A 14449-nucleotide genomic window follows, 5' to 3' on the forward strand; every position below is an offset into this window, starting at 1 on the left:
GTGATGATATTTTTTTATGAAATGAGCCTTGTTCTGCGAAAACTGGGCTTAATGCATGCGCATAAATTGTTGTCCCAGCCTGTGCAGTCCACACAGGCTTATCAGGAACGATACTTCACCTAGCCTGCATTTTAATTTAGAAGATACTTCCTTTAAATTAACATTTCAGTAAAAGCAGAAAGTGTTGCCCCTGATAAGCATGTGCAGACTGCATCAGCTTATCTGGAACGACACTCTATGCACATGCATTTAGCCCAGTTTTCACAGAACATCGACCATATTATGATATATTATCAAAAATGTCATTTGCAATTAGTGTTAATGTTTTGAAGCTTTTTATTGTGCCCAATTAAGATCACGTTCCTCAGTATGTGCCCTTAAACATAGCTCATAAAACGTTGTGGTGTATTACCGTAGCCTATTTTGTGACTAAGCTCTTAACATTTTGGCGTCTTTCTGATGAAGTATTGTTTTTGTCTGTCAATTTGAACATATGTGGAACAGATTTCTTTGTACATTTTCCTTAATTATTGGACATTTTGCAAAACAAATGGACTTCCCCTTTTCTTTGTCAAGATAGATTTATTTATTTTTAATTTCTAAGCTGATAAAATCAATCAAGTGATTTGAATGATTAGATTAATGTTGTTTAAAGATTATAGGTTGGTTTATTAAAGTTATTTATATTAAGCCAAAAAAATCATTTTAATTGGAATAAAATTAAGAATTGACAAGTTCTCCATCATCATAATATTCCTATAGCGACTTACATAAAAGTTAAATCTGAAATAAATGCATTTATCTTATGCTTTCCAAACAAATGCATATTTTCACTTTTCAGACAAATGGGAAACTGTTTATATTTGATGCTGACAATCAGAATTGGATAGAAAGAGGAGCTGGCTTAATACGACTCAATGACATGAGATGTGAATCATCAAAATCCTTCCAGTCTAGGTTATGTAAGTGTCAAAACCCTTTTAGTCTAGGTTATGTTAGTGTCAAAATCCTTCTAGTCTAGTTTATTTAAGTGTCAAAATCCTCCCAGTTTAGGTTATGTGTCAAAATCCTTCCAGTCTAGGTTATGTAAGTGTCAATATCCATCCAGTCTAGGTTATTTAAGTGTCAAAATCCTTCCAGTCTAGGTTATGTTAGTGTCGAAATTCTTCCAGTCTAGGTTATTTAAGTGTCAGAGTTTACCCAATTAGCCTCTTGCTAGGTAAACTGGGCTCAATCCATGTGTGTAAAGTGTCATACCAGATTTACCCTTACCACTTAGATACGTAGTCTCACGCATTTCAGTGTGAGTTACTCACAGGCTGTTCTGGTTTTATGCTGTTTGCACATAGCCATTTTCACTTTACTTCTGAGTGGGAAAGGGATAAACTGTGCAGTCAGCACATGCTTATCAGTGATAACACTTTTCCGCTTCTATGGATTGCTTATACTCCCCAAACATTTTTGGGGGGAGCATATAGTCGCCGCTTCGTCTGTCGCGCATGTGTCCGTCTGTCCGTGCACAATTTGTCCAGCTATTTCTCAGCAATTAATGACCGGAATTCAATTAGAATTTATGGGAAGCTTCACTACCAAGAGGAGATGTGTATATTATCAGCCGTTCTGGTCGGATGATTTTTCACAGAGTTATGGCCCTTTGAAATTTTCCATTAACTGCACATATAGTGCAATTCTTGTCCTGGCTATTTCTCAGCAACTAATGACCGGAGTTCAATGAATCTTTATGGGAAGCTTCACTACCAATAGGACATGTGCATATTATCAGCAGGTTCTAGTCAGATGATTTTTCACAGAGTTATGGCCCTTGGAAATTTTCTATTAACTGTACATATAGTGCAATTCTTGTCCGGGCTTTCTCAGCAACTAATGACTGGAATTCAATGAAACTTTATGGGAAGCTTCACTACCAAAAGGAGATGTGCATATTATCAGCCAGTTATGGTCCAATGATTTTTCACAGACTAACGGCCCTTTGAAATTTTCCATTAACTGTACATATAGTGCAATTCTTGTCTGGGCTATTTCTCAGCAACTAATGACTGGAATTCAATTAAACTTTATGGGAAGCTTAACTACCTTGAGGAGATGCACATGTTATTTGTGGGTTCTGGTTAGATGATTTATTTAGAGAGTTATGGCCCTTTGAAATTTTTAAGTTGCTAAACCATCCATCGTATTATTTTGTCCAAAGTTATGCCCCTCAAGACGTTTCCTTTTATCTGAATTTATAGTGCAATCCAATAAAGTTTTAAACTGTCAAATTACATACACTAGTTAGTGAAAGCTATACCTGAAGCTTTTGTCCGTGTACTACGGACTTCATCAGCAGAATGAAGGTCTTTCAATTCAATAGTTTATTTGCATATATGGCCTCCGGCCCAAACACAACAATGTCTACTGTTGGGAAACATCGCTAATTGTCAGGGTGAGTGATGTTAACGTATGGTCCCAGCTGTGCAAGAGTTGGTAGCGGCCCCTGTCCTTATTTAGCGCCTGTCTCAGTGCACGGATATAAATAGCCCCCTTGACCCCTCTCTCGAACCAAGATGGCTCATGGTCCAGAATCCTAACATTCTCCATTGTGATCGCAGGGCCCGACTTACAGTCATGTATATGTCTTGAGACCTCAGATGATGTTGAACTCTGTCTCCTGTGTTCCATGAATCGTGCTTTTAAATTTCTTTCTGTTTCACCAATATAGTCCATTGAACACTGGTCCTTTGGATGGCCATCACATTTGATATGGTAGATAAGTCCGCATATGTCTTCCTTGTCTGGTTTGTCCTTAGGGTGAACTAGTAATTGTCTAAGTTTTATGTGGGTTAAAGGATAGCTGATGTAATGTTTCAGGAAGGCCCGCTTCAGCTGTTCAGAGGTACCTTGAACATATGGAAGGACAATGTTGCCCTCAGAGTTGGCTTGCCCTGGTACTCTTTTGCTCTCCGTATCGGACTTGGGTTTGCTGGTCTGTTCCCTTCCTTTCTTCAGTGCCCATTCCGGATAGTGGCACTTCTTCAAAGCCTGGCTGACATGCTGCATTTCATTATTCAAATCCTGTTCTTCTGTTATTATTGATTTAGCTCTGCCTAAAAGAGGTCTTACTACTGACAGTTTGTGTTCATTCGGATGGTGGGAGTTGAAATCTAGATATTGGTCTGTATGTGTCGGTTTTCTGTAGATATTGATTTTTAAGCTGCTGTCCGGTTTTCTGATAGTATTGGTGTCAAGGAAAGCTAGTGACCCGTTCTCTTCTTTTTCCATTTTGCACTTAATGTCGGGGTCAATGGAGTTGATGTGCTCTGTAAACTCCTCGACATGTTCAACCTTCTGTTTTGTGTGGGTGTCATCAACGTAGCAGAACCACCAGCCTGGTGGGTGTGGGGCTGTGCGGAGAGCCTGTTCCTCAAAATGCTCCATGTATAAGTTGTACACTATCGACGAAACCGGAGATCCCATAGCGGCGCCATGTAACTGTTGGTAGAAATTACCATCAAACATAAACTATGTGCAATTAAGGCACAGACATAGTAGCTTGGTGACCTGATTTGGAGACATAGTGGTTCTAGTGTTCAGCTCCGGGTCCCCGAGTAGTTGATTATGGATAATATCCAAGGCTTTGTCTACTGGGACACTGGTGAAAAGTGCACTAAAGTCATATGGTATCAAAACTTCATCCTCTTCCACCTGTTTGTTTTTGATGAGTGTTGAGAAATGTTTTGAGTTCTTCACAAAGTGTTCTGTTTTCCCGACCATGGGAGACATTACCGTTGATAGGTACTTGGCTCTATTGTAAGTGATAGATCCCACACTGCTGACTATTGGACTTAATGGCATGTTTGCTTTATGTATTTTTGGAATTCCATAGAATTTCGGTGGTGAATCAGTCGTCGGGTACAGCTGTTTATGCAACTTCCAATCAATGGTGTTATCATCTTTCATTTCCCTCAAACAGTCTGATAATTCTTTCTTAAATTTATTAGTGGGGTCTCGTTTGAGTTTCTTATATGTCTCTCGCACACCTGGGACCATACGTTAACATCGCTCACCCCAACAATTAGCGGTGTTAACGTTTCCCAACAGTAGACATTCATTCTGCTGATGAAGTCCGTAGAACACGGACGAAAGCTTCAGGTATAGCTTTCAATAACTAGTGTGTGTAATTTGACAGTTTAAAACTTTGTTGGATTATCATGGAAACCACATAGTCAAACTTTCATCGAAGATATAGTGCAATATTGTGACAAAAAAACACTTTTGGGAGCATCACCCATCTCCGACGGTCTCTTGTTTGTTTAAACGTAGTCTCTTGTAAAAAAAATCCAGTGTTGGTGGAAAATATTGTAAATTATTAGCATGTGTGGATTGCACATGCATTTAGCCCCATTTCACAAAACGAGGATTTAATCATTTGCTCAATTATAGCCTATTTCATTAAACTTCTCTTTTCACCAATTTATATATTGCAAGCCTCGTCTTACTTTATCAGCTGTCTGTAGTTCATTAACCAATTAATGCGATTTTAGTATGAGTATTTATTGGTTAAGATTATTGTGGTAAAGATTACTGTGGTTCTCAAACTTGATTAACTTATACCTTGATCCTCAAGCAATATCGTCTTCGTTATGAAATTAATTTAAAAAGAAAACAATGTATACTTATATTGGCGCCAGCAGTTAAATCCAATACACATAAAGGTCACCACTCTACACGCAAGATCTATGAACAAAATACCTCTTCTTTGATAGTATATTGTTTCCTTCTGTTGACAGTAATGCGTACGCAGGGTAGCCTGAGACTTATCTTAAACACAAAGATATGGCCCGGAATGACGGTGGATAGAGCCAGTCAGAAGAGTGTACGCATCACAGGAACCGACGGAGATGGTGTGCGAAGAGTATTTCTTATTATGGTAGGTCAAATGAGCCACATTCTTGGAAAAATTAGCTTAACGCATGTGTGTAAAGTGTCTTCCCTGATAAGCCTGTGCAGTCCGCACAGTCTAATCAGGGACAACAATTTCTGCTCTAAGGTATTTTTGGTGTAATGGAAGTTGCTTCTTAGCTAATATCCAGTGTATGAGAAAAGTGTTGTCTCTTCTCTTATTAGCCTGTACGGACTGCATAGGCTAATCTAGGGTTTAACTTTACGCACATGCATTAAGGCCTGTTTATCCAGTAAACCTTTGCCAACTTGCTTAAATGGTTGGGAATAATAGAGTTTTGGTAGTTTCTTTTATTTGCATGTTGAAACTTGCCTTAATTGAATTGTGTAGAAAAGCAAGGAATATATGCAAAATTAATTAAACAAGGAATAAAATTATGGATTTAATGATGGTTATTACTTTAAACTAATTAAAAAATATATTTTTATGCCCCCGGTAGGGTGGCATATAGTATTTGAAATGACCGTCCGTCCGTCAGTCCGTCCGAAAATTTTAACATTGGCCTTAACTTTAACAATATTGAAGATAGCAACTTGATATTTGGCATGCATGTGTATCTCATAAAGCTGCACATTTTGAGTGGTAAAAGTTCAAGGTCATTCTTTAATGTCAAAAGTCAAAAAATACAATCCAAACCTGCCAAATGATATATTAAAATTTTATTTCAAAGCGGCGCAATAGGGGGCATAGTGTTTCTGACAAACACATCTCTTGTTAGCTCATGTATTTTTTGAAAAAAAATTATCAGCTATTGTCATCACCTTGGCATCGGCGTCCGGTTAAGTTTTGTGTTTAGGTCCACTTTTCTCAAAAAGTATCAAAGCTATTGCATTTAAACTTGGTACACTTACTTACTATCATTAGGGGACTGGGCAGGCAAAGTTAGATAACTCTGAATTTAGGTCCACTTTTCTCATAAAGCATCAAAGCTATTGCATTCATACATGCGACACTTACTTGCTATCATAAGGGGACTGTGCAGGCAAAGTTATGTAACTCTGACTGGCATTTTGACAGAATTATGGCCCCTTTATACTTCAAAAATTGGAAATTTCGTTACGTTTTGTGTTTTGGGCCGCTTTACTCCTAAAGTATCATAGCTATTGCTTTCAGACTTGGAACACGCACAAACTATCATAAGGGGACTGTACGGAACAAGTTGCATAAATCTGGTTGTCATTTTGATGGAATTAGGGCCCTTTTTATGTCCCCCACTATAGTAGTGGGGGACATATTGTTTTTGCCCTGTCTGTTGGTCTGTTGGTCTGTTTGCGCCAACTTTAACATTTTGCAATAACTTTTGCTATATTGAAGATAGCAACTTCATATTTGGCATGCATGTGTATCTCATGAAGCTGCACATTTTGAGTGGTGAAAGGTCAAGGTCATCCTTCAAGGTCAAAGGTCAAATATATGTGGTCAAAATCGCTCATTTTATGAATACTTTTGCAATATTGAAGATAGCAACTTGATATTTGGCATGCATGTGTATCTCATGGAGCTGCACATTTTGAGTGGTTCAAGGTCAAGGTCAAGGTCATCCTTCAAGGTCAGAGGTCAAATATATGTGGTCCAAATCGCTTATTTTATAAATACTTTTGCAATATTGAAGATAGCAACTTGATATTTGGCATGCATGTGCATCTCATGGAGCTGCACATTTTGAGTGGTTCAAGGTCAAGGTCATCCTTCAAGGTCAGAGGTCAAATATATGTGGCCCAAATCGCTTATTTTATGAATACTTTTGCAATATTGAAGATAGCAACTTGATATTTGGCATGCATGTGTATCTCATGGAGCTGCACATTTTGAGTGGTGAAAGGTCAAGGTCATCCTTCACAAGGTCAAGGTCATCCTTCAAGGTCAAACATCATATAGGGGGACATTGTGTTTCACAAACACATCTTGTTTGACTTAGTAACTTTTAATATATGGTTAAATTTTGTGTTTACCTCCACTTTACTTCTAAAGTATCAAGGCTATTGCTTTCAAACTTCAAATATTTTCATACTATCATGAGGGTACTGTACCTGGCAAGTTGAATTTTACCATGACCTTTGAATGACCTTGACTCTCAAGGTCAAATAATTTTGCAAAAATTGCCATGACTTTGTTATTTATGATCAGATTTGATTGATACTTTGACAAAACAACTCTTACATGACATACTACAATAGGCTCCACCCAAACCATCCCCCATGCCCCCCCCCCCCCCCCCCAAAAAAAAAACCAAATTAATTTTTTCATTTTTTTTTTAAAGATCATCTTATAAATGATCTTTTATTATTTTAATTTTGAAAGACCGTCCAACTATCCCACCCAAGAATCCCCCCCCCCAAAAAAAAATTATTTTCATTTTGTTTTTGCATTTTTAGCTCATCTATTTTTTGAAAAAAAATTATGAGCTATTGTCATCACCTTGGCGTCGGCGTTGGCGTCCGGTTAAGTTTTTCATTTAGGTCCACTTTTCTCAGAAAGTATCAATGCTATTGCATTCAAACTTGGTACACTTACTTACTATCATGAGGGGACTGGGCAGGCAAAGTTAGATAACTCTGGCCTGCATTTTGACAGAATGATGTGCCCTTTTTATACTTAGAAAATTGAAAATTTTGGTTAAGTTTTGTGTTTAGGTCCATTTTATTCCTTAAGTATCAAATCTATTGCTTTCATACTTGCAACACTTACTGACTATCATAAGGGGACTGTGCAGGCAAAGTAATGTAACTCTGACTGGCATTTTGACAGAATTATGTGCCCTTTTTATACTTAGAAAATTGAAAATTTGGTTAAGTTTTGTACTTAGGTCCACTTTATTCCTACAGTATCAAAGCTATTGCTTTCATTCTTGCAACACTTATTAATTATCATAAGGGGACTGTGCAGGCAAAGTTATGCAACTCTGACTGGCATTTGGACGGAATTATGGGCCCTTTATACTTAGAAAATTGAAAATTTCGTTAAGTTTTGTGTTTTGGTCCACTTAACCCCTAAACTATCATAGATATTACTTTCATACTTGGAACACTCGCAAACTATCATAAGGGTACAGTAAAAGGACAAGTTGCATAACTCTGGTTGTCATTTTTACGGAATTATGGCCCTTTTTTGACTTAGTAACTTTGAATATATGGTTAAATTTTGTGTTTCGATCCACTTTACTTCTAAAGTATCAAGGCTATTGCTTTCAAACTTCAAATACTTTCATGCTATCATGAGGTTACTGTACCTGGCAAGTTGAATTTTACCTTGACCTTTGAATGACCTTGACTCTCAAGGTCAAATTATTAAATTTTGCTAGAAATGCCATTACTTCTTTATTTATGATTAGATTTCATTGATACTTTGACAAAACTACTCTTACCTTACATACCACAAAAGATTCCAGACTTTTTTTTTTAAGATCATCTCACAAATGACCACCACACCCTCACACTATACTATACCCCCTCACCCCACCCCCCCCCAAATTGTTTTTCTTTTTTAAACGATTAAAAAACACAAATATTTATTATTATTATTTTATGTTTGAAATACCGTCCAACAACCATCGCACCCAAGAATACCCCCCCTCCCCCCCCCGAATTCCTCCCCCCTAATTTTTTCTTCTTTTTTTTTTTAAGATCATCTCACAAATGACCACCTCACACTATACTATACCCCCCCCCCCCCGAATCCCCCCCCCCCCCTAATTTATTTTTTTTCTTTAAGATCATCTCACAAATGACCACCACACCCTCACACTATACTATAGCCCCCCCCCTAATCCCCCCCCCTATTTTTTTTTTTTTTTTTTTTTTTTTTAAGATCATCTCACAAATGACCACCACACCCTCACACTATACTTAACCCCCCCCCTCCCCACCCCCCCCCCCCATTTTTTTTTTTTTTTGGAAACGGTTAAAAAAACACAAATATTAAAAAAAAAAAAATTATGTTTGAAATACCGTCCAACCATCGCACCCAAGAATACCCCCCCCACCCCCCTCCCCTCCCCCCCTCCCCAATTTTTTTTTTTTTTTTTTTAAAGATCATCTCACAAATGACCACCACACCCTCACACTATACTATACCCCCCCCCCCCCCCCCGATTTTTTTTTTTCGCATTTTTGATTTTTGGAAGATAATGTAATGAATGTCCACGCCCCCACACTATACACCCACTCTTCACTCCACCCCTCCCTCCTTTGTGATTGAAAATGAGAGTCCCTTCACCTTTAAAAAGAAAATAGATGTGCGGTCTGCACCTGCAAGCTTTTTGAGTGGCACAAGTTTCTTCAGTCTAAGTTTTGATCAATTGCAGTACACATTAAATGTACATGAATGTGTGGGCGTTAAAACAACAATTATCATGCTATACCAGTATATGTTTCACCATTTCGGGAATTCGGCCAGGGCCCTTTTGATTGGGGGAAAATTGCATTATTTCCCTAAAATTGTGAAATTGTGTGGCATTTCTTTTATGTACCAATTTAAAATACAAGTGCTTGTAACATTATATTTGCTAAGGTTTAACTCATTGGGCTAGATAGGGAGATTATCTGAATGTTTAAAGTGTTAAAAATAAAAAAAGATATTTATTTTTAACGTCTAAAGGGAATTTCAGGCTGCTATTTGGGGAAAAACAATGCTTTTTGAGATTGGGAATGGGGCCGAATTTAGGCCAAAGATTTGACTTAAAAAACATTGTACACACACTTATTTCAGATAAATCCCAAGGATTTACAGCAGCAACTGTCATGCTATACATGCGTGTTTCAGACAAATCCCAAGGATTCTGACAACCTTCTGCGTGCCCTGGACTGGCGCGTACAACAGTTGCGGGTCCATGAAGAGATGCAACCCAGTGCCGGGCTAACAGAGAAACGGAAAGCTGAGCCCGAATCTCCTACAGACGACTCCAGCTCTAAGAAACTGAAGTGAGTCTGTTTGTTAATTGGAGCTGCGTTCTGGGAAAACTGGGCCTAATGCATGAGCGTAAAGTGTTGTCCCTGATTAGCCTGTGTAGGCCGCACAGGCTAAGCAGAGATGACTCTTTCAGCTTTTATCGAAATTTTCTTATGAAGGAAGACTCTCCTAAATGAAAATCTAGTCTAGGCAGATGGTTTTGTCCCAGATAAGCCTGTGCAAACTTCACAGACTTATCTGGTACGACACATGACACACAATTATTAAGCCCAGTGTCGCCAGAACGAGGCTCATTTGAAGCCAGGTAATATATTTTCTCCATATGACTTCCTAAAATACCAATTGAAGGTTTTTTGAAAAAAATAAATAATGCAACATTCAGTTTTTCTCTTTATTCAGCTTTAGTGTTGAATTAAAGTGAATATAATGAGATGACACTTTTATTCTCAATCTATGGTATTTTTATTAAAAAAACAAAACAACCACCTTTCCCATTTTAATTTAAAAGAGTCTGATTGCTATTTGTGTCCAATACAAATGACCCAGCACCATTTCTCAACTAGTAAAAAAACAAGATGGTTTTTCTTTCAGGCACATTCTTGGTAATAAGTACATTATGTGGTAGCATGTAATTATCAACATTCTATGCATCCTATTATTCTTGAGTACACAGGATAGGTGTCCGAGTCGACCGACCTATCACTATTGTTGTTTTGATGACAGTTTGCTGTCATTGTCCCATGGTGTCAACTGCAATACATAACCCGGTCGTATAGGCTGAACATGTGGTAGCCAAATATACTACAGACACTCATGTGACCTGTTTGACAAAATGGAGCCTCGCTCTGTGAAAAGGGGGTTTTATGCATGTGCGTTAAGTGTCGTCCCAGATTAGCCTGTGACGACTGGGGTAGACACTTTCTTCCAAAATAGATTTTTGCCAAAAAGAGACTTTCTTGAAACGAAAAATATCCTTAAGCGGAAAGTGTCTGCCATGATTAGCCTGTGCAGACTTCACAGGCTAATCTTGGATGACACTACGCACAAGCATTAAACCACATTTTCACAGAGCATGGCCCAATTATATTCATAAGTAGGAACATAAGATTTTGAAATCTAGATATATATTTAAACTTTTTATCCCCCACCATAGGCGGAGGGATATTGTTTTAGCGTTGTCTGACCGTCTTTCCGTCCGGCCGGCCGGCACTTTTGTACACCATCGGATAATAATCAGAGTTATGGCCCTTTGTACTTCAAAAAAAAGTTTTTTGTGTGTGTCCAGAGCCATATCTTGGAAGTGCTTTGACGGCTTTCATTCAAACTTTGTATGAGTATATATATGGATAAGAGGATGATGCACGTTGGCGTTGTCCATCCGACACTTTTGTGTCAAGAAGTATAATTGCGGGGGATATCAATTCAAGGAATTTGCTTGTTCCAGTTTATTTATGGCATATAAGTGATGCTAATACATTTATACTGTACTTACACGTTTCAAGCTTTTTTTCTTATAAAATGTTTGAAGCAGATATATTCAAAGCTACAAATTATTTTAAGTTGCGTTATATATATTGCATACCCAATGATGAAAGATATTAATGACACAGCATTTTAATTCCAATAAATAAGCATTCATAACTTTCTGTATGGACAAAATCTCAAATCTTTCGGTGGGCTTTTGTCATAAATCTGGAGATATATTTTTGCAGTTTTATCAAAGCTTTAATAGCAGTATGAGCGTTGCAAGATCTATGGTCTCTATAAATCGTTATCAAAGCTTTAATAGCAATATGTGCTTTTTATGATCACTGATCGTAAAAAGAATAAAATCTTTTTGTTGCAGGAAATCAGTAGAAGAAGACGGTCCTCTGAGAAATCGTGAAGAATCTGACAGCAGCGTTGTAGACCCAGAAACTGAAGGTACTCTTGTTGTTTATTATTAGCCTTGTTCTGCGAAAACTGGACTTAATGCACACAGGCTTATCAGGGATGGCACATGCATTAAGCCCATTTTTTCCAGATACTCATACGTGGATTATACCACAGGAGTTTGAAATTCTATACATAAAGCTAATCTAATGGCTTAATAAAAAAAATACCCCTGGATAGAATTTCAAAATCCTGTGATTTTACCTTACTTATGAAAGCCTTAATTCACCTACATGTAGTACAGTTTTAAGCCTTGCATCAGTCTGTTGAACTTTTAATGGTGCAGGGTTTTATAGTCTTCAATGTAATTTTGAAGCTCAATTTTTAACTAAAAAATGTGATGCATTTTAAAAATTGACCATTTGGGACTTGTTGATTATTTCAGCACATTATCGGCTACTATATCAGTTGTAAATAACAGAACGTGGTTGCATAATCAAATCAATTAACTTGAAAGAAAAAAACTTCAAAGAAACAGAAAAGCATGAGAGTGTCTATGTAACTGGTCAATTAATCTAAGCCTATGCACGATAATAATTATTTCTTGATTAAAGTACTATAAATGTGCACATTAATTGAGCTGTGTTTTGGGAAAACTGGTCTTAATGCATATGCATAAATGGTCATCCAGATAAGCATGTGCTGCTTGTATGCAATTTTTCATTTTAAGGGATGTTGTCTGTACAAAAATCGAGTCAATGCCCAAAGTGCCTGTGCGGACTGCACAGGCTAATCTGGGGGGACACTTTAGGGGCATGCGTCAAGCCCAGAATTCCCAGAACAAGGCACGATAAATCCAAGCATATGATAAAATAATTTTTTCTTAACCAAAGTACTTGCAATATGCACATTAATTGTTTGATAATAATGTGCTTTTCCTTGTCATTCCAGTGTCTTCTGAAAGTCAAGCATCGTCCTTCACCCTGCGTACGGACTCCGAATGAGAGTTGTAGCGTTGAAGCCTAAAGGAACTCTATCAATGTGCTTTCAATATTTTAGTGCAGTTAAACATCTCACTAGGCCCTGGATGTTGTTGAGTAAATGGGTCAGAAAATCAATGCAATAGGACAAAATCAAGAACTGTGCTATGTTTAGAGTCATGTCTGTAAAAAAAAATTAGGTGGGAGAAAGTAAACTAACTTGGTATGTTTTTTTTAGGTTTTTTAAATAATTAAATGTCATGTGAACATTAAACATGAATAATTTAGAAAAAGAAGCATTTATGTGTTTTCCTTGACACACAATTTACTTTGTTTTAGCTATATTCATCAAATAATTGTTAAGTTACAGAACACTTGGGAGCACAGTGTCTGTGTATTTCTTTTAATCTGTGTTAAGTACAAAATTAGGGACGCATAATACCTGTAACATTTTTTAGACAAAATGGATTGCAGTTTCCCCTCTAGAATGTTTGTCAAACAAACATATGGGTAGTCTATTTAGTTTCTGCCAGATTGTGAGCAATAATGTTTCAAGTTTTCATAAAATATATTTATGATGAATAAGAATGCAAAAATGAAGCAATCTTCGCTGTAAAATCCACATCTTTTGGATTTGTTTTTGAAATACACACAAACTATAGGTTTGTGGTATAAGTATTTTGTTTTGTTTTCAGAACTAACATAAGAATGTTTTCTATGCCATTTTTTTTTACTTTTCTTGTACATATGCTGCTCCATTACCCATAGAATAACATTGTTGTTAACTTGTATTGTGAGCTGATTGAAATGTATTTAAACAGATACTGTTATTTTCCATAAAATGTTACTTCCAGTTCAAGATAACACATACGGGCCAGACAGCTCAGTTGGTAGAGCGTGGACTACAAATCAGCTGATCCCAGCCTAGTAACAACTTTGCTGGGTATCAGTCATGTAATCCTTTCTACGGCCATTTCCCCTATCTCTGACTCAAGTAAAGCAGTTGTCAGTCACTGACATGAGTATGTGGACTTAAAACTGTTAAACAAGCTTATCCAGATAACGTTTGAACTGAATACTGAAGGAAGTGGTATAAATGAAATAATGTTGAAAAAGTAAACAATCCAAATAAAACAAACAAACAGGTAACAAATTAAATAAACCTGGCTCACGTCTTTTATGAAAACGATAATTTTTTGGTTTTCTTATCCTTTGCTAGTGTTTTCTGTTATCACATACAAATACAAAACATGCAGATAAACAAAACAAATCAGAATTATATGTTAAACAAATACAGCATTCTTGATTCATGTTTATTTTGTGTATTTTTCCTTATGCATGTGTTGAAATGCCCTTCTCAAATTCATAAATGCCAAAAATGAACAATCATTTATTAAAAAGGCGTGGGTGTATTTGGTACTTGTCTAATTATTTTAGCCTTGATCTGAAAAAAGTGGGATAAATACATGTGCATACTTTCTGCCTAACCCTTTGCATGCTGGGAAATTTGTTATCTGCTAAAATGTCGTCTGCAGAATTTCTAAAATTAGCATTTTCTTCGATTTTTTTCAAAGAATACTATCAGAACAGCAAACAGTTTGGATCCTGATGAGACGCCACGTTCAGTGGCGTCTCATGTGGATCCAAACTGTTTGCAAAGGTCTTCAAAACTCGTTTCCAGCACTGAAAGAGCTAATCTTGATTTTTGCTAAGAAGGGACTTCTTTTGA

General features: G+C 37.1%; 1 protein-coding gene across 1 annotated transcript in view; it reads left to right on the plus strand.

The window, feature by feature from the left end:
- The window catches only part of LOC127861533 (ran-binding protein 3-like), a 29914-nt gene extending 15782 nt beyond the window's left edge, over positions 1-14132 (plus strand). The window contains exons 11-15 of the mRNA XM_052400120.1: positions 842-962; positions 4788-4927; positions 9722-9879; positions 11715-11791; positions 12692-14132. Of these exons, the coding sequence (XP_052256080.1) occupies positions 842-962; positions 4788-4927; positions 9722-9879; positions 11715-11791; positions 12692-12744 (549 nt within the window). The 3' untranslated portion in view covers positions 12745-14132. The remainder of the gene's footprint in view (positions 1-841; positions 963-4787; positions 4928-9721; positions 9880-11714; positions 11792-12691) is intronic.
- The last annotated feature ends 317 nt before the right edge of the window (positions 14133-14449 follow it).

This window comes from Dreissena polymorpha, chromosome 16, assembly GCF_020536995.1.
Source record: "Dreissena polymorpha isolate Duluth1 chromosome 16, UMN_Dpol_1.0, whole genome shotgun sequence".
Taxonomy (NCBI): Eukaryota; Metazoa; Mollusca; class Bivalvia; order Myida; family Dreissenidae; genus Dreissena; species Dreissena polymorpha.